General features: G+C 39.0%; 1 protein-coding gene across 1 annotated transcript; it reads right to left on the bottom strand.

The window, feature by feature from the left end:
• Nucleotides 1–8,392: 8,392 nt before the first annotated feature.
• Il21 (interleukin 21) lies at nt 8,393–16,528 on the bottom strand. The gene is made up of 5 exons (XM_003477063.2): nt 16,289–16,528; nt 16,147–16,182; nt 10,828–10,983; nt 8,838–8,915; nt 8,393–8,756 (listed from the first exon to the last, which is right to left on the bottom strand). Exons 1-5 carry the CDS (start codon nt 16,454–16,456, stop codon nt 8,733–8,735), a joined length of 462 nt encoding a protein of 153 aa, XP_003477111.1. The 5' UTR covers nt 16,457–16,528; the 3' UTR covers nt 8,393–8,732.
• Between the last annotated feature and the right edge of the window lie 4,891 nt (nt 16,529–21,419).

Genomic DNA, 21,419 nt, shown 5'->3' on the forward strand with positions numbered 1-21,419 from the left:
ATTACAGTGCAATTTAGTGAGGCCAGATTGTGGAGAAGAAGATCTCACGTGGGCTGTTTGTCAGGAGAGAAATTCGCTAAGCAAGATGAGATGAGGATTCAGCGAGCACCTCCGGGGAGGTTCTTATGTGAGGAACACAGCAGGTTTTAAATGCTCCTGATTCCCTTCTTCACACTGAGTTCTGCAGAGCCCAGGAAAAATGATTTCCTGTCCCTAAGCTGCTGGCAGAACTGAGCTAAGCCATGAACATCTTTGTGGAGTGCAGGACCCATGAGAGCTAAGGACAGCTTTTAGCATTCCTATCTGTTTTTGACTGGGTGTGGGCCAACAAGGCTGCCTGCTGTGTGTTTGCGTTGTCTCGATAGGTGGCAGCATGTCCTCTCCTTTTAAAGGTGGCTGCTGCTGCTGGGAAAGGAAATAATAGTGCTAATAAAGACAAATAGTGACTTCTATTGTGATACACAGGAAATGTGTATACGTTGCTTCTGATCACAATTAAAGTCATTTAACAGGTTTTTATCCTTCATTAATAACTTTAGGATAAAAGTTGTATTATGACACTTCTACTCAAATTGCTTTGCTGTCTCCTTGTTAGAGATCCAGTAAATTAGAAAGGCTTGCAAAGTGATGTTGGATACTTTTGGGTACTTCCTCACACATCATTTTGTGATGACTGCTTCCCTTCTATCCAACCCCTTTCTTTGTCCACATTTATTTATTGATTGATTGATTATATTGGAGACCAAATCCAGAGCTTTGGGCATGCTAGGTAAGCACTGTACCACTGCACTGCACCCAGCCATTTTCATTTTTATTTTGATCCATGGATTCACCATGTACACTAGGCTGTCCTCAAACTTGTAATCCTCTTGCCTCAGTCTCCAGAGTAGCTGGGATTTCAGGTATCTGCTGCCACACCAGCCTCTTTCTTTAACTTCTCAGTGGGACCAACTCTGATTTTCTCTATTTTCAGGGTGAATTTATCAATCAGTGGATGTATACGTTAATTCCTTTCACAGTGAAATTTCCCCCTAAAGGACTCTCAAAAGAATGATCATCTCCAATTCAACCAAGAAAGCAAAAGGCTTGCAGGAAGATTAGAAGTCACTGGCTTCCAAGAACATGAATCTTCTCAGGGAAGGTTCTTTTGGTTTGTGGCATGGGAAAGACAGCTACCTGTGGGCAGGGTAGGTTGGTCCTCTGGATAGGTAGGACTTAGTGGTGTCAGACTCACTTGAGAATTCACCCTTCAGGCTGAAAGTATAATTATACCTCCTTTAGGTTAAATAGGTTTAATGGGAATGAAATTGTGATTTAAGAAAGAAATAACTAGTATAAAAATACATATAGTCACACATCATTTCATAGACTCAAACAAAAAACTTCCTCTATTTGATAATGAAATTCACATTTTCCTTAATCTTCTCCTTACTTAAAATTTTTTTTTAACTTTTAAAAGAAGGCAAAAAATCACTCTTACACTAACACTCAGGGCTGGTGCCTGTCAAAATCTCATTATATCCTTTTTCTTAGTTTTAGAAGCTCCTCACCCTAGTTCTGTGTTATTTGATGCCATCTTGCATTTGGGAAATTCAGAGGATTGTCCTAAAGCAGTGGAGCATTCACACCAGGATCCTGCAGTTCAGCAGACTTGACCGTGGCACAGGTATACAAGTGCCCAGAGCGCCTTTGCCTGTAGGAGGAGCTAACAGCTTTATGGTATAATTTAAGCCCCAGGACTCCATAGAAGATCAGGTTGATTCTGATGCTTCCCCTGAAATCCCACTCTGGCATGGCTTTCATCCTTCCTATTCTGATTTTACATTCCCTTTTTGATTTCTCTAGTAACATTTCTTAAAAATCACTTGTTTCTAAATCCTTGACTTTTGAGGAACCAGCCAAGGACACTAAGCTGCTCCTTGATAGGCTCTGTGAAAGTTGTGAGAATCAAAATAGACTTGTTTTTGTCAGTATCATATGGAAGAGTTTTGGTTGTGTGATTGGAAAACGTGTACCAGCAAAAGAACCTGAAAAATACAAACCCAGAAGTTTTCTTTAGAAAAGTATTTTTGCTAAAATTTTAATAAGTGGGAGAATGTTTCCACTTTTATTTCCAAATTTCAAATTGCTGAAAGACAATTTCAAAATTAAAAAAGAGTTGTGGTTACATCTAATAAAAGGAGAGGAAAATTTTGCAGATGATAAAGATGCCCCAACATCACGAAGAACTGGGGGGGGGGTGTGATAATGTACAAATGTCATAAAAAAGGAAGGCTGTGTATTGGTGATTAAGCTTGGTGAAAACATTTCAGTGCCAGCCATTGCAAAACAGTCTAGCTCTTTCTGTAAATACCTAATGAGTTTATTCAATGTTAAAGGCATTACTCCAGGTCACTAGATGTCAGAAATATATCAGTATAAGAAACCAAAATCTGCCCTACCGAGCACTTACATTCTAATGGAGGACAGAGGCAATTAAGTGGTTAAAATATGTGGTCACGTGTGGTATATGTTTTGGAAAAAATAAAACACTGCCTTTGGGGGGATTATCTTGCAGTTTAAAATTTAGAGAAGATTTGCTAAAGATGACAACTAAGCAAGGTCCTCTAGGTGGTGAGGAATGAACCATTTGGGCACTTGGTAGAACACTGTAGAGGACAGAAAAAGTGCAAATGCTTTAGGTGGGATCTTCCTGGAGTTTTGAAGATAGGAGAACACCAATGTGGCTGGAGTTGAACAGTGTGAAACACAGGTTAGAAAAGTGGGAATAGACAGACCTAGTAGCCCTGGGTTTAGAGCACAAGCTTTACCTCGACGATGTGGGAGCCATTAGAAGGATTGAAGTGGGGGATGATGTGCTTTGGTTGGTTTTCAAAGGAAGCATTCAGAGGACTTTGTTTCAAATAGGTTTGGATGGGGAGCGAGGACGGAAGTGGAGAAACTGTTTAGGAAGGAATCACAGTCATCTGAAGGACTGTGGTGGCCTCGAACAACCTGAAAGCTGACAGTGGTAAGAAGTGATTGGATTCTAGAGATATTTCAAAAACAGACTTAGCTAGGTTTGATGATAATTAGACTCACCATACAAAAGAGAGATGTCAAGGAAGGTGTTGATGAGTGAGTCATGAGTTTTGTGTTTGGTTGAACTTTACAAACATTTGTTTTCTATTTTATGTTATTTCCTGTACTGAGGGATTGTTCCTCTTGAGGAGAGATTATATTCTGGAAAGGGAGATAGGTAATAGATAGATAGATAGATACATAGATAGATCTAAATTTGCATACACCATCTTAAGCCTAATAACAAAAATACACTCAAATTCTGAAGGTGGGGTGTCAGAAAGATAGAATAAGCTAGACCAGTTCTAGAGGACATGATGATTAACCTGAAGATTGACAGACACATGAGGGTTTTCTAAGCATAAGGCGAGGAGAAAGAAGAATATTCTAAAACAGAGACTGTTGGAAATGCAAAGGCACAGAGGAGGAAGCACACAGGTGTGTGTAGGGAGCCTGCTGCAGATCGGCTGGGCTGGGGTGGGAAGCACGAGATGAAAAGCAGCTGGGAGTGGAGTGTGACAGATGACAAAGGGTCGTACGTGCTCTACTTCTGGCCTGGGGCTTCTTTTAAATTGAACCAATAAAAGGTTTTATGGGATTTGGTTTGGTTCTTAAGATAGTGTGTCACCATATTGCCCAAAGTGGCCTTGGGTCCCTTGGCGCAAGTGATTCTCCCACCTCCGCCTTCCAAATAACTGGAGCTACACAGGTTTTGCCACCTTGCCAGACTCAGTGCAGGGTTTTAAATAAGGGAATAGTGTTTTCTTAATTACCTTTCTTGTTGCTGAAACAAAATAATCAACACCTAAAATTAGAGGAGCAAAGTTTTACCGAGCTCCCAGTACATGATTGGCTGACTCCAAGGCAGGAAACAGCAAGGCATTGCAGAGGAGAAACGGACCATGGCAGGCAGAAGGCAGTGAGCAGCAACACAGCAGCAGCCTGCCTCTCCATTTCATCCTTTCCTGGATACTTGACCACTGGGTGGTGCCACCCACACCCAGGTGGGTCTTTCCATTATCCACACCCAGAACCATGCCAGACCAATCAGTGACTAATTTAATAGCCACACATCCCAGGATCACACATTTAGTACCAACACCACACAGTTAATCTCAGCATCACACACCCTAAATCCAGCCATCTCTAAAAAGCCCCACCTATGAGCTGCATGAGGTTTTGTGGGGACATCTACACACAAGCTATAACAGTTGTGGTCGGAATTAAATCACCAGTGTGACTCTATGTGGAGACGGGTAGAGAGAGTCAAAAGTATGGAACTAGAAACTCAGCTGAAAATTACTGCAGCAAGAGCTGAGAGTCTGAATGAGGTCTACGGCAGGAAGACTAGAAAAGAAAGAAAGAAATAACGTATGAGGCCCAGGGACCAGCTGGAAGCGAGGGAAGGAAAAGGCAGAATCTGGGAGGCTAGAGAGATGCAGCCTCATCAGTTAAGACCCGGGACCTCTCGAAAGGGTGAAGGTTGTGAAAGTGTAGGAAAAGGTGAAATCAGTTCTGGCAAGTTGAGTTGGAAGGTCTGGAAATCACAGACAAAAGTTTTCAGGGAAAAGATGAATACACAGCCCTGCGAACTACCACAGGTCTAGCCTTTTGCTGAGGATTTAAGGGTCAGCACCTAGGGATATTTAAACAGCAGGAGAATTCATGAGCACAAAGCAAAGGCTTAAAGTGAAAATATGGTCAATAAGAGAATCCTCAGGAACATCACTTCTAAGGAGCAGCCAAGGAAAAGAGCCAGCAACGACACTGAGAACGTGTGGTGAGAGAGGTGGTTCAACACCCAGGCAATAAGAGGCCTCCAAAATCAGTGAGGGAAAAGGGAAAGGGTGATCAAGAGGAGCAAAGACCATGTTAGACTGAACAGAATGACCTAGATACATTTGTGAGCTGGGTAATGAGGAGGCCATCGCTGAGCAGAGACATGGCGGTTTTAATCATACAGTGATAAAGTGTGGGGTGGGTAGAAATCACATGATAGTGCCTTTGATGAGTGGGTAGGAGATAAGAAAACGTAGATACATGTACTGACTGTCTTTTCATTGAGGTTAACTCTCCTGCATGAGGTGATGCCAGGCCTAGGCTGAGTGGGGATGGGAGTAGACATGGAATTCTTATCCAAAAATATGCCTCTGTTAAAAGCAGATGAGCAGTCAGAGCTGAGAGTGAAGTGCAAAAGTGACCCCCGTAAGCCAAATTTGGGGTTTGAAAAGTCCCCCCAACCTGGGAGACTACAGTCAGTGTCTGAAGCTGGATGAGGGTCAAGCATCAAACAGCTAGCTTGTAGGCAGGTGCTCAGGAGGAAAGTGTCGTCAAAGAAACAGCATGTACTGCTGGGCCTGTCGTACAAGGGACTGATCAGGGCCCGCGAGGGAGGGAAGAAACAGACAGAGGAGAGCTGAGGGCCTGGCGGTAGAAAGTAGGCTAGTTGTGGGAGCTAAAAAAACCAGTGGATGGTAATTTTTCCTACATGAAAATATCAGAGAGAGGGCAATTCCAGGTGATGAAGTCTGGGACTTGGCCCCGAGAGTAGGCCACAGGATGAAGTAAGCAGATTCTGGAAACTGCAATGTGGGAATCTCCCCACCGGAACTGAAGGTGCCCACAATGATGGAAGAAATTGGATTCAGGGGGGAAAACATGTCTACATTCTCGGGGAACTGAGTCCTAACCAGGAGATGGCAGTGGATAATAAGTGAAGCAAAGAACCTGGATGGGATAAATGTGAACTCAGGAAAGAGTTTTGTGTGGCAGGAGGCAAGTGATGGTGGCAGTGGGCCCTGCAAAGGACAATTCCAGCTCCGTCCAGACCTGCTGGAAATTGGGGTGTGGGTGCGAAGGAGGTGGTACCTCTCTGAGGCTGGGACAGGAAATGCATGTTTATGTTTCAGTGACAGCAGGTAAGGAGAGAAGGCTATCTTTTCCACTGGCAGGTAAAATCTAAAAGCTTTCAGATATTAAATACCATCTTTTTTCTCTGCCAGAACTGTTGGGTTAAGTGTTTCCAGGGAATCACAAGAAGACAGTTGTACTGACTGGGTAGTATTTAATATGATCAGGTCTTAAATAAGAAGCCGTGAACATAAACATTTAAAACCAAATATATAATAAATAATCATTAAGTTATAAAGTACATAGTTTATATTAAATTCTCAGATGCAAATGTAAATACAACAGAGCAATAATATAGAATAATATAATGCTACAATTTTACACAAGCATCCAAAGAAGACACATCCAGCTACAATAGCAAAAAGTCATGATTAACTTTCCCCAAACTCCCATACTTCCATAATCTACAACAATGTATTTGATTTCTTCCTTTCTTCCTACTTCCTCTTTTAAAATGCTAAGGTTTCCCTTGTTCCTGCATTATGTATTGCTACAAATGCTACTGAAGTAATGTTGAACACCTGAACATCAAACTCAGTACAATGTTTTCTCAGAAGTGTGGTCAGATGTTCCTGGAAGAGTGCCCAGAACCTTAGGGACTCCTAGATATAGAAAGCTCTAAAAACTGCAGAACAAGCTTTAGAAATGGAGTCTACACCCTTGTTCTATAGGTAAGGAAATGGGAACTCAGGAAAGTTTAAGTTCACAACCAACATTTCCGGTCTCCTGCATCACCTGAAAAAGTGGGGAGGTGTGCATAGTTACTATCTTCGTACCCCTTTGAGAACCAGCTGAATGTGGCAGGGAAGACAGAGCGGTTAGGTTTCACTCCCCTGTCTCATTTATTCTAAAGCATGACTTTTCCTGAGGTGCTAGTGAGATCCTCACTGGTCAGTACCCCGTTCAATTATTTTTACTAGAGTAGATACACTCCTGAAAGGATTAGAACAGAGATTTCTAACAATCGACAGAATAAATACATCATTTTAAATACAAAGTCACAATGTTGCCAAGTCAACAGGTAACAACCCAAGAATGAAAAATGTAGACTCTATTTTCTGTATACCTTAGGAAGTTTTACATCTCTGTGCCTGCTTTCAGCTTTCATCCTAACAGCCTGGCCTGCCACATTTAACAATTCAGCAGCCTTTGTCTGGCTAGCATCATCAATAGGTAAATATTTTCATGATTTTTTTGCAGGAACGTATTTTAAAAATTGAAAACAGAGTACCTTGTTTCTGATAATAAGACAGAGGAACTTGCTTCTGGTTCTATTTCTTCACTGTGCTTTAGTTAAACAGTTGATTTTCCATGTATCTTTTAGATATCTTTATGTTAAGTGTGTGTTTGTTTTTGAAATGCTTTCAAGTAGACAAACTCTTCTGAGAGCATAAAGCATTTCCTATCCCATATCCTGATGTTTACTCAGAGTCAGTTTAACAATAAGAAATGCTCAAATAGCCTATTTCTAATGAAAATTTTATTACTCTAGAGTTTCCTTGTTTAAACAAACTCTGCAGGACTTGATCTAGAATGGAAGTTAGAGCCGGTTGCTTGTTTTTACTGCCTGGGCGTGAAAGATTAAAACATTCATGCAGAAGTTTGTTTTAAACTGGGACAAGACTCCTGGTTTCTTAATTTGTCTCCTGGTTTTGTTTTATGTAATTGATTGAATGTGTTGTATACAAAGCATCCAATCATAGTAAAAAAAACTAGACATGTTTTTAAATGTCTTCACAGAAGTTTCATTTTTAAAAAAACAAAGGAAAGAAAGGTTGCATGGAAGGTAATGGACGTATGGAGTTATCAGCTCACTGGTGAACAACCATAGCAATTTGAAAAGACAACTACAAGACCTTTTAACTATTTGAATGCCAGAAGGCTACTTGCTGTATCTCCTTCTCTAACTTTTAATTGACATTTTTCACAAGCTTCAAATATTAGCTTATAAAGGGACTTGAGATTAGGGAAGGTAATATTCAACCCACTTTAATACTCTATTACCATGTTTTTTAAAAAAAAACCAACAAAGAATAAAAGTCTATTCCATAAATACATTCATACCCATAATATTTAAATATTTTTATAAACCTCATAACGAAGTAGGATTTTTTTGTATCCATCTGTTGAAACTATCCCTCTTGTGCTTAAATTACATATTTATATGTTATACATTCTGAAATAAAAAATAAACCCTTTGAATGTAAATTTTTAAATATTTAGTTTTCATTTCCACAAAAGAATAAAGACTTTAACTTTTCATTGAAAAGCATTGATTCTATGCTTGTACATTTTCAGCTTCTGTATTTTTACTTGTTAAATTATGATCATAATAAACTTCATTCTTGTGATAATCAAGATCAAGGCTAACACAAGATTAGGATATTCCTAAAGTGTATTTTTGGTTAAAATTTTTACTCTCTCATCCAGCAAGAGATATAATAGTTGGGCAGTAAGATAAAGTAAAAACTTCAGTAGTCATAGAAATCCATGACATAGGAATGCAGAGTCTAGTTGGGTAGAAAGTTTTTCCAAATTGATCAAACATGTAACACATGAATTAAACTGAAGTACTACAAGACAATTTGGGAGAAGTGATCCTAACTTTGCACACTTATCTGAGGTTTTTTTCCCCACCACTAATACATTGTACTTCTATGCACTTGGAATACCAAGAAATAAGTCTCACTCTTGTGTTAGAGTATGTAATATAGTGTCCAGCTTCAAGTTAGATCTTCAGGAATCTTCCTGCCCCATGCATTCTAGGAAAGATGCTGATGAATCATCTGTGGAAATAGTACACCATGAGTAATCTAAATATGACAGGTAATTTGGATAGGTAAAGATAAAAATAGAAAAGCAGATACCTTTTGGAGAAGTGATTTCATCCTTTCTAGGAATTCTCGAGGTGGTTTTTTCTCATAAGCATTACATGACTGGCATGTCTAGAAATCAAAAAGAAAGTCACATTCTCCTTGTAAAATTGTCCCCTGCTTAACAAAATGTTCATTTAGAATTTACTTTTCCCCATTAAAAAAAAACAGAAACATTCACAGAACATTTGGGAAAGTATATAAAATTATTCAGAACGTTGGACAAAATTACTTGTAATTTCACTCCAGAGATAACCACTGCCTGCTTTACTATGTATCCTCGCACTGTTTTGCTTTTAAATTTTATTTTCATTTGTGTCACACTAGTTACTAATTTGTTTTGCTTTGTTTTTAGTTAATATATCTCAAGTATTTCCTATATGTTAATCATCCTTTAAATATATAATGCATAATAATTGCTTTGTCTTCCAAATGATATTGTTACTATTTTTGGACACATATGTTGCTTCACTTTTCTCCTTTGAACATAATAAAGCAACAAACACATCTATAAATAATTTGTCATGTAAACTTTAATTTATTTTGAAAATTCGTAGAAGCAGAATAATGAAATTCAGGGGATAAACATTTATAAGACATTTTAAATACACGGTAAAAAAATTTACTTCTTTTTAACTGGAACATTTTTATTTCAAGGGTTTTTTATTCTAAATTGGAAAATATGGGATTTCCTTATTTTATTTGATGTATTTAATTACTATAAAAATTAAATAATTTTTCATTAGTGTTGCCTGGTTATGTCTATTTATTCATTCCTTTATTTCTTAGTTGCTTGGTTTATAGTCTTTATTCTTATTCCTGTAGATGTACCAAACCCTTGGTCATTGCTTGATATTTAATGCTCAACACCAGTCTCAGTGTGGAGTGAGGAGACCTGGCTGAGGGATAACACATCAGCTCTAGCTCTCATTCTGACAGTTATCAATTTTTTGGAACTTGGGATAAGTCACCTGTTTAGTAGTATTCATAGCTGAATAACTAGACAGTTCTGAGTTCAATCCCAACATTACCATTTCATGAGTCTTTGATTTGAGGTTTGAAAGCCATGCTCCTTTTTTATGAAGAAAAATCTAAAAGGCTATTTTTCACATGGTAATCTGGTCAAGCAATCAAAGGTAGACAGAATCATTTTGATAATACAATTAAGATTCCATTTAAATAACATGCGGAGTTTCTTAGAGGAAGGAGCACTGAGAAAATTTAGAGTAACATTTTATGTGATTTTCATGGTTTTGAGTATAAGTTGTTTGGTTTTTTTGGTCCTAGGGATCAATCTCACAACCTTGCGCTTACCAGGCAGGTGCGTGGGCCACTAAGCTATACCCCCAGCCCTATTTTCATGGTTTTGATTAATGTTTAAATCACGCATATTCTTGAATATCAGCATTGTTTGAAGTTGGCATAAGGGAGGTATGAGACCCCACAAGACAGGATATATTGAAATTTCCCAGGCAAAAAATGGGCTGTACTTAGTTAAATTTAGTACTGACTCTGCTGTTGTCCAGAATAATATATTCTTTTAAGAGCGAAAAGCAGTTTGAGATTTATCTTGGTCGTTTGCAGGCTCCTATTTTGTCCAAAACCCAAAAGACAACTCACAAGTTATATGTGACCATGTATGTAATGAGAAGGAAATATTTCCTGGTTTCTAAGTCACAACTGGATTCTCTTCCTGTGACCTTCTTGTCTTGAAAAATAAATAAATTAACCTATTCCAGGGATTATCAGAAATTCTAACAATTTGCTAGCATTTGAGTTTCAAGTACTGGAAAGAGGATTGCCCATTTCTCAAATTCTACCATGTATGACAAGGTATACCCATTCAGGAAGGCCCTGGAAGCTCTGGCTAGAATAGGGGTGTGTGTGTGTGTGTGTGTGTGTGTGTGTGCATACTTGTGTAATATAATGGCTATATTACATTATAGTTGATGCAAACAAAATAGATGACAAATGATAGTCTTACTTGTTTGTGTTTCTGCTTTTTCTCTGTGTTTGAGGGAGGTAGTTTCCTCTTCAACTGCTTAATTAACACACTGATAATCTTTTCATTGCCTCCTGTTTTTGCTAACTTGAGTTGAGCCTTCTGAAAACATGAAAAAGCTGAGCGCTCACAGTGTTCCTGAAAGAGAAATAAGTTGTAGGCATTTTAATAAAAGTTATTCAGAAAGTAAAAATGACCTTTCCAGTTGTCTATATCTACCTCTACTAAGTGTCATGAATCACGTTTATTTCAACAGAAGAGTGAGGTATGATTTCACCTCCACTTAATCTTTGGCCAATAGAAATGGAGGTGCCTGCTCTTGACGTAGGGAAGAGGAACATCTTTTTGCCTGCGCTGCAGAGATGAGGGAAGGGAGTGTTAATTTTCTCAGTTCTTTATTCCTAATGCTCTAATGAGAGCCATTCTGGTGTCTAGGTGGTAAATAGGACCTTCATGTTTTGTACAGGAAAGTTAGTTTGGGGTAAGAACACAGTCACTATCTAGTCATCTGTTGATGGGCGCTTAGGCTATTTCCACAGTTTAGCTATTGTGAATTGCACTGTTACCAATAAGGCTGCACAAGAATCACTATACCATGATGACTTCAGCTCTTTCAGGGAGTCATATACCTGGTTCCAATGGAATTTCTAATTTGAGTTCTTTGAAGAGTATAATCAAACAATAAAGAAGGATGAATTCAAGTAGGAACACAGATGGATCTTGAGACCATAATGTTGTTGAAACAAATCAGATACAAGTTAAATGTCACATGGTTTCTCTTGCTTGAGCAATCCAAATATATATATAAATTAAAGTGTAAAATAAAGGAGAGGTCATAGGAAAGAGAAAGGTAGGGTTTTTGGAAATGGGAAGAGTGATCAGAGGAAAGGGTGGGGGAAACAGGAAGATGGGAAGGGATCAAAAATGATCAAAATATATATGTATATGTTCCTCAAAATAAATGTACTTATTAAATATCACAAGCATATACCAAGAAAATAACATTTTTTAAAAGAACACAGTTGCTAAATTACTTAAATGACTTTAAGTTACACTGTGACTGGTAATAGCATTAGATACATTATGATCTAACTTAGAGCCTTTTTAATTTGCAGTTTTTCTCTGTATGTACATAGGACTATCTATCAGTGGTGTACTTTAAGCAATACATTATTCTGTACAGCACTTTACATAATGTCTTGTTGCTAGTAAATGTTTAATGTCTATTTGCAAAATCAACAGAAGAGGTAAAGGAACCTCAGCCCCTTGCTGGGAAAAGGAAGTGGGTCCCTGTCTCCAATGGCATACTCTAAGACTCCACACACTTGCTGTTGGCTATGCACGAATTTTCTAAAATTATACCCAGATTTTCTGCATGAGAAAAGCAAGTAGGATTCAACATGAATCAAGCTGTCAAGGAATAGAATTTGAGACTTGCTGACCAGTGGGAGGGAGGACCATTCCCTAGAAAGTAACAATGTCTCAGAGGATGGAAAAGAGTCTGAATAACATGACTAGGAAATTAGCCAAAATCTTAGCAACTATGCTGAAAAGGAGATGAAGTTTATTGGAAAAGCAAAATTTATACCTACTTACTGAGAACATTTTAATGCTGATCTAAGAGCTTGTATCAGAGTTACTTATACCCAAGTTATTTTTTTTCTTTCAGCAAGTGTGTGTGTGTGTGTGTGTGAGTGTGTGAGTGTGTGTGTGTGTGTGTGTGTGTGTGTGTGTGTGTGTGTGTGTTGCTATCTCCCCCTGGAGCTGCTATGTCCTCACTTTACTAATGTGTGTGGAAGCCACTATCTTACAGCCAGAAACCTCCATCCTTCCCAGTCCTTGCAAGGACAGTCCTAACGTAACGATGTTACCTGAATCTTCTCATGGACAATCAGCTGAGAACAGCATCTAGCCTATTTTGCATTTTCCAACCCCTATGCTTACCCAACATGAATGTTGATTAATAACGCATTTTTAAGACACAAATCCATCAGATTTGCTTTGCATATATAGCCACAAGCTGAGAACCACTTTATCTGGTTTTCTCTCTTGTCAGAGCAATTTGTCTTTCATAAGGGCAAGGTACTGTCCTTTCCATGTTTGCCAAAATGCTTATTTAATAGAAACTATTTATAAATGTTAATTTTAGCACTTTTTTTTCCTTGAAAACCACATGTTCATGTTTGTTGAAGTTTTTTTCTTTTCTCTTCTTTTTGACCACAACCGGCTTAACTTACTGGAAAAAAATAATATTCATATTTAAAGAGGTAAATTTTCCAGCTGAAACTGAAAATACTAACTGCTTCATCTGCGATGATCTGAGAAACCAACATTTCTCACACAGGCCCATTATGCTGAGTTAACATTTTCATTTGTATGTTGAAAGAAAATTAGGTTCCAAAGAACTAGAGGAGTCATATGGGACGAATTCCTTTGAGACAATATTGCCAGGAATGTAAAGACCAGTGGGCAAAGCTTTTACACCAGAGGCCTTTCTGAGAGCCCGTAGGCCTAAAAGAGGAAGATAGTTTCTGGTGCTATTCCTCCACATTCACATTCATAAAAGGGTGTTTCAGGCTGGAGACACAACTCAGCAGCACAAGCACCTGTCCAGCAAGAACAAGGTCCTGAGTTCAATTCCTGGTACCAAAAAAATAACTAAGTAAAACGATGGTTTGTTTAGTCCTGCAGGCTGCAGAGATGTCCCTGGCCATATGTGACCCAGGACGAGTAACTGCTGGATTTAAGCTTTGATGTACAGCCAAGGCAGCCTCGGTGAGGAAAAGAAGTGGAGGAGCCCTCCCTGCAACCTTCCCAAGGCATACGTGGAGGACAGTGGTGAGAGTCCCAGCAGCCGTAGGAGCCATCACGCGGAGGCTTACAGGATGGTCCAAGTCCTTCTGTGCACCCTCTGAGAGCGTGACCCACTGCTTTCCTTTGCTGTGCCTTGGTGACAGCAAACTCTGAGGGCAAGGCTTTGTTTACTATATCCTTTTACACATGAGTTTTGCAGAATACAAGGAACAATGGTAAAGAACTTAGAAGCCAAAGTGAAAAGCACATCCTCACTTTAGCCAGAGAACAAATCAAGCACTGCTTTGAGGAGAAAAAAAAAAGGCATACTTGGCTCTTTTGTTTTATAATTGCCTATTTAAAAATACTTACTTTCTTAAAGCCTACATAAATTTTGTTTTTCTTTTGCAAAGAAAGCCATTACCATTCCTAGCAGGAAGTCTCACTAATTTGGTAAGATTACCTTTGTCTTCCACACAATATCAGGGTGTTCCAGTGGTAGCACTATTGACGTATTGATTGTTATTTTTTGCTGTCAGATCGGTATTATGTGTTGCAGAACATCTAGCAGCATCCCTGTTGGCTCACGACCAGATGCCAGCAGCACCCTCACCTCCATCCCTAACTGTGCCAACCAAAAATTTCTCCAGACACTGCTCTTTGGTGTGCAAACTGACCACCACTTGAGAAGCACTGGTTGTATGATAGAAGAAAGAGGAGGAGAGAGGAAGGGGGAGGAGAAGGAGAGGGAGAGGAGAGAGACAGAGACAGAGACAGAGACAGTCAGAGAGAACAAACTTACTGAGACCAGTTAGAAATGTTAGATAATCATTATATAAATGCACCATTAAATGGCTTTGTCCTCATTAAACTTTTAAATTCTGTTACAGATCCTGTTTTGATGTTTGCTCTGAGAAACTTGATATAATCCTAATGTAGCTTTGGCTATTTTCTTCCTGGGTTTGCCTGCCTGTGTACTAAAATATCATAATATATGACTACTCACTTGGATCATAGATAGTACTGCTTGATCAGATTACCACACAGAGTATCTCTGAGACAAAATCCTCTCATAACGATGTAAGATAAAGAATGTCTTTCAGCAAGGGATTACTAGAGGATGAGAAGTGTGTAGAAGGGGAGGGTGTGGAAAAGAAGGGTAGATGAACATGATCTATGCACAATGTGTAAATATATAGAAATACCATGATGAATCCCATTAATCTGTACAATTAACATGTGTTAGTAATAATAATAAATATTAAAAGTGTTTACTGGAAAATATAAACTGAAAAAAACTTTTTCACTAATAAATCATAAGGGTTAGTTTCTATATCTTATTTTTTGCAAGTTGTAGTCTGCAGCTAGGGAACTGGAAAGGATTCTAGCTGCCACCGATGAAACTGGTTCATGAGATGCTGGTAAATGTATGTTTTGACAGACACACAAATTAATAAATATTCTCACTCATTAGAGAAGGCTTTCCAATAAGTTGAATGTGCTACTTTCATTTTAGATGTTGCTTATTAGAAAAGAATCTAGTAAATATGAGAGTGGTTAGGTTTAGAGCTAGAGAGTGAATTTTAGAGAAAAGCAATAGTTGTGACTCATTCACTTTCTAAACTTTTACACATAGTCATTTACCATAATTGTTTTCTTTGCCATGTATCTTTATAAATCTCCCCCACTGTAGTGCCCTAATTACTGGTAACACTTTCATAGTTATCCTAATTTATGCAATTAAAAGTCTATGACAATGAAAACATTTCCCCAGTTGCATTTATCCTCTCAGAGTCCAAACCAGAAGATCAGAGTGAAGTTACTGGGGCAAAAGATGAGCAGACATCACTCTTAAAGAACACTGTGGCAGAATCTTTTCCCTGGAACTTGAATTTAAATGGCTTAAGAGATGGAATCAGCTCTTGAAAACTATCCTTCCTCCCGAAAGACTTCACAGAAGGCCAAAGACAAGACTCACTGAGGACAAGGTATATGAGAATTAATTATACTTTAAAGAGGGCTTTGATTTCTATACTGTCATTTCTCCACACTGTTTCTTTTTTAGCTTGTCTTTAAAAAGTGAATTCTGCTTATTATTGTATGGATCTATATTTCTTAAATCAGATTACAAAGAAGGATCAAGAGCTTTCATGCCCAAGGGCTCTTATAATATAACTAGTTTTTCATTGCACCAAAACTAATCATAGTGTAGATTTCTTTTCTAGTTTTGTTATTCTGTCTTAACAGTACTACTTAAGAGAAGTCTTAAAGATACTTGAAGATAAATGTATATTTTATAAAGAATGTAATGTAGCCTTTTATTGATTAGTTTTCTGGTAAATCTATGAACAATTAATCAAAATAGAAATAAATATTTTACTAATTATTAAACCTCCAAGTCTACAGAAATTAAGTACAGTATATTCCTAAATAACCATCCTAATGCTTTTCTTAGTGGATTTAAAAACATATCGCTATATTTTCAGAAATCAATTCAGGAGATCCTACCTTTACATCATCTGGAGCTGGCAAAAATGCAGGATCCTAAAGCAAAAGAAAATTAGTTCTGAGTTATTTTTTATAAGCCAAACAATTCCCTTTATACCAGTTGAAAATTACTACTTTAGTCTTGTAATAAGCATGATCTTACCAATTCATTCACATAATTTTTCAGCTGATCAACAATATCTATAAGTTGACTCATTCTAATCATGAAGCGGTCTTGTCCTTGGGAACTTGATTTGTGGGCCATTGTCCCTAAGAAGATGACCATCAGACAGATAACTATCCTCTCCATGTTGCCAGGACTGGGTCGCATCAGTACCAACAGTAGAGCAAGACCTTGGTCTCCTTTGCACTTCAGATTGACTGTGAGCAGGTTGTCAGAAAAGCTACCTATTTATTCATCCTTCAAGGAGAGGTAAAGCCCTCCCATTGCAGCCTGGAAATCTTTGTAAAATGGATGAATGTGAGTAACTCTTTTTTCTTTTCCACTGGCTAAGTATACGTGTGCATGTGCTGATGCGTGGGGGCAGGGATGGATGGAGTCAATGAAATATGCCCAATCTGCATCTTAGACAGGAAAAAGAGAGAAATGGGTGAATTCCAATTTTCAGCATGAATCAAGAAGTGTGTGTGTGTGGTAAACAGTAGCTACTATAAGGTCTCAAAAAGTAAACACAAACACTTTGATCTCCTCTTCTGTGCATGCCCTGGAATCTTACCTGTTCTCCTGACAGTCATAAGAGCACTTCTCTAATGAGTGAAAGGGCATAAGTGCCATCTGGCAGGACTTTTTCTTATGGTAATGACTGCACCTTTTGACTGAACTCATCCTGTATTCCATCCTGACTGCAGGAGAAGTTACCTTGTAGGAAATTTTACACAAATGGGATATTTTCCTAACTACCAAGAATATTCTAGATCTTTATCAGGCTTCAAAACTTTAAAATAGAATTTGTTTCAAAGTCTTCTGCAGAGCATCTTTAAGTAACATTAATGTTGGCTTCTGGCATTTTATCTAACAATCTGGTTTATAAATATTATAGATGATTTTAGTGAAAATGCACCCCCAAACCAGGATGTCACTCTATTTTCTTTGACTTAATCACATACAAATTACCTAGTATCTGTCTTTTCTGTGTAATGCATCAGTTACATGAATGAAAAGTACTAATACTCATTCATGTCCAAATCCAGAAAATTCTACAAACAGCAAAATCAAAGGTACCCATAAATGGTTCTTTTTCTCTTAGAATAGTGTTACTTATTTCTGCTATATATTATTTCCTCTGAGTATGAGCAACAGATTTTTAACTGCATCTATTGTAGGTAGAAGTTAACAGACTCCAAGTTCAGAAATGGTTTTATCATTCTCCTCTCTTCTGCTTCTCTTGTTCTTAAGACTCTTTACCTATCTGAGAAAGCTGCATGTAGTAGTCTAGCCCAAAACAGTCTTATACATAGATAGGTCTCACAAAAAATATGTTACAATAATCAAGATAAACTGGAGTCTGGATCTGATTTGCTCTGAGGGTTCACTGTGGTCCTCTCAGCACTCAGTATTACTCAAGAACACACTGTTGTGCGGGATGCTGTGGCACTTGCCTGTAATTCCAGCTCCTGAGGCAGGAAGATTGTGAATTCAAGATCAGCCCACTCAAGTTAGCAAGACCCTGTCTTAAAAACTAATGATACTAATAATAATTAAAAGGACTGGAGATGTAGCTCAGTAATAGAGCACTTGGCCAGCACGTGTAAGATCCCAAGTTCAGTAACTTTATCTACCAAATTTTTTTTAAAAAATGAATACACAGATTGGCCTTAGATAGTAGATGAGATCTCTTATAATATGATCAAGAAGTCCTCTCTGTATCATTGTGTTCTGTAGGGATGATTTCTTTGTAAACTTCCTAACTGATGTGGACTAAAGATTGCCACTTGGTCAGTCAGCACTGCCTGCAGGGTCCTGGCACATGCTTTCTTTATCTACCTAAATAGACACTCATCTCCTTGGGGACACTAACCTCAGTGTTAAGGGTGCAATTTCTACAGCAAAGAGCTTGAATTCACATCTAGACTTTTAACAATTAGTAGCATATGTGATACTGGGAATGTTACTGTGAAGGGAAGACAGAATCTAATGATTGAGCTGTAATGAGGCTTAAATGAGATATTCCAAGTAAAAGGCTAAGTATAGCACGTGGTAAAGTCCCAGGAGGTCTTCAGGCTGGTTACTGATGGCAGTGGAGAGGACAACTTGCAGAGCCATAAGCAGGTCACCCAAAATGTGTGAGGATGGTTATAATGGCTGTCAAACAGGTAAAAGTCATACTGTCCAGCTGGAATCATTGTTCTTGGCCTTGAGTGCTTCCTTGTGACCTCCCCGAGACCTCCAGGCATCCCCCCAGTCTGTTGATCAACAACACATCAAGGGTCTTCAGGGTGCTAAAACCTTTCTGAAAGTGGCATTCCTAGCCCAAGTGGCATATCAGTTGATATCACCCCTAGTGTGGGAGACTGAATAATGCTCCCCCTCCCGCTGTCCTAATTCCTGGAACCCGAGTTGTCACTTTTCATGACAAAATGGACTTTGCACTTGTGATTAAGTTGAGGCTCTCGACAGAGGGAAGAGTATCCTATATTCAGATGAGCTCAATGTGATCGCTGGATTAATAGGGAAGTCAAAGTGTGACAATGAGATGTGATGAGAGAAACAGGTTGGAGTGAGCAGGGGCCAAGTCAAGGAATGCAAGTGGCCCCCCGAAGCATTCTCCCCAGCCTCCAAAAGGAATCCCTCCCCAGCCTACATCTTGCTTCAGCCCTACCAGATGGTTTATCTTGGACTTTTAACATTCCAAATTGTAATTTAAATTGTGTTAAGCCAGTGAATGTGTGATAATTTGTTACAACAGCAAAGTAATGTACTTAGGTGTGGAACTATTACCCTTGGAAAAAAGGCAGGAAAAGTGTTAAGGGCAGAACCAAGGAAAGCTAAAGCTTCGCTGGGCTTTTGGAGAATGTGGGCAGAGGGGCAGGGAGATGTGAGGAGCCGAAGGAAGTGAGGTGATGTGGCTGCTCCATGCTCAGGAACCTCAGGGACACAGATGCTTGAGAGCTTTCCAGGAAATGTGCTGCTCCTGGCTTGGAGAAGGGATTATTCTTCGGGATAAACAGTGGATTTCAAAACCATGAGACCCAGTTTACCTTCATTCAATTTTCTGAGAATATTTTAAAACAGATTTTAGGATAGGAAGGGGGATGCTTAACTGAGTCACCCAAGTAAAGCAGATCACTCTTTTCTTAGAAATATTAACCCCACTGCTAGCTTTACAGCAGCGCATCATGGGGGGAGTGTCTTAATGACTTTTTGCTCTTTAAACTATAATCACATTTATAATCTAGATACCGTCAGTCTTGCTGTAACACTTACTTTGAAAATGAAAATTTATCCTAATGGGAACTATTTGAACATACGAGTTTGGTGTTCTCCTACATGTGATTTTTGTCTACAAAAAACAGTAGGTGAACACAGAACACTCCCTGAGCAAAGCTGTGTGAAAACATACAAATGCACACACGCACACCCAGACACAGACACCCACTAGCAGCATCAGGTCAGTGTGCGTGTAAGTGAGGCACACCTATCCATGGCTCTGTCACACTCTTCCGTCCCAGAGAAGCCTCCTCAGCCACATGTCAATGGCTGCCCACCTGCGATCTACCACACCACCTCCTCCAGGGCAAGCAACACGTTTGGTGTAGTATTTATGTATTTCTTGACCATTTAGCATGTCGGACATTTCTATCTTTTTTATTAAGTTCCTATCTCCTTTTCTGTGTCACCAATAATGTTTTTGAGTGCTCTGCCCCAACTCTCACGTTCCCCACAAGCCTGTGGTTTTATGTGTAGGGAAGTGATTTGTACAAACGTGTATGCCACGTTGTAGCAGATCAGACGCTGTAGCAGATCAGACTGCATTTTGTTTTTAAACATCACATTTAATCCCCATTAGAAATTATTTATATCCAGCTGAAAAGCAAGACCAGGTTATAGGATTTATTGCTGAGGGAGGATGACAAAGAAAGGAAGAGAAAATAGCAAACTTTCTCATCTTTAATACCTAACCCATCTGAGCCTGGATTATAAACTCTAGCACCCACTCCCCACACAGGGCCTTTCTCTTGCTATCTTTTGGCCCCCACAAATGTGTTCCAGGAGTCCATGAGCCTCCTGAAATCACAGAAGAATTTTGTGTTAATATTTGTGTGGAGAGAAAAATCTTAAAGTTCATCAGCTTCTCAGAGGAAATGTCATGCAACTGCTCTTTACTTTCTAGCCTCCAGAGACTTTTGTGACAGCTGAACGAACTGTGCTCCTCCAACACACGTGCAGCAGTGATCAGGAAAACAGGGGCCGCAGAATTTCCACCCAGGAGACCCCAAGAGGCAGCCGGCTGGCTGGAGGCCGCGCCTGTACAGAAGTGACCTGGCGTCGTGTTTAGTTAGTTCCTTGGGTGAGGTGATGAGTTTTCCCAGGAACTTAAAGAAGATCATTACTATGAAAGCCTGAAAACACTTGAGCTGTCTATGCAAGAGGATTTATGGGCATATTTCAAGAACTTTCTTTAAGTGCCTATTCTTCTAGATACCTGGTTAGGGCAAAATGAGACCAAGAAACTGAAGGAAAGCTTCCAGCCAAGGAGGAAGTTGAGAGGGAAATGAAGTCTCAAAATGCATGATTTTACATGGGGAAAGCTGGGCCAGGTCTAAAACCAGATGGACACTATTTGTCCCCCTCTCTCTTGCCCTGTCTTCGTAGCTCTTCCTGAGGACACTGTGTCAAGTACTCACGTTCTGCTTTCACGTTGACCCTTCAAGAGTACAATTGGACATTGTGCCCAGAAAACTGGAAAGAAAAGCCTTCTGGGATTTAGGATGATGGTAGTTTATAACTTGTGCCACTCCAGCACACTAAAAGGATTTGAACAGGTTGCTTATCTCACCTGATTTTAATGTAGAAGCCTTACATAGATCCATATTCAACTTGAAGAAAATCTCCACTAGTCTAAGGCAATTTTTATATTTTCTAATAATGTCCAAGTAAGCACTGAAATATTTTAATTTGTTTGACTTGAGAAACATCAAGAAGAGTCCTCAGGATTTGCTGGATTCCTGTCTGCTTACGCATTCACTTAACTTGAGCTGGTCTCTCTTCTGTCCTTTCCCTGCATTAATTGTGTTTATTAACATCACTGGTTTGGTTTCTCTTCTAGGTCATA

Source organism: Cavia porcellus, unplaced genomic scaffold (genome assembly GCF_034190915.1).
Source record: "Cavia porcellus strain 051 isolate PalLab524CR breed Dunkin Hartley unplaced genomic scaffold, mCavPor4.1 scaffold_14, whole genome shotgun sequence".
In the NCBI taxonomy this organism is placed as follows: Eukaryota; Metazoa; Chordata; class Mammalia; order Rodentia; family Caviidae; genus Cavia; species Cavia porcellus.

Excerpts from the sequence above, each read along its gene's own strand:
- Il21 (XM_003477063.2), bottom strand. The coding sequence starts at position 16,456 with ATGCGACCCAGTCCTGGCAACATGGAGAGGATAGTTATCTGTCTGATG. Across the intron at positions 16,183-16,288 it reads AAAATTATGTGAATGAATTG|GATCCTGCATTTTTGCCAGC; the intron begins GTAAGATCATGC and ends CTTTTGCTTTAG. Across the intron at positions 8,757-8,837 it reads TGAAATCACTTCTCCAAAAG|ATGATTCATCAGCATCTTTC; the intron begins GTATCTGCTTTT and ends CTATTTCCACAG.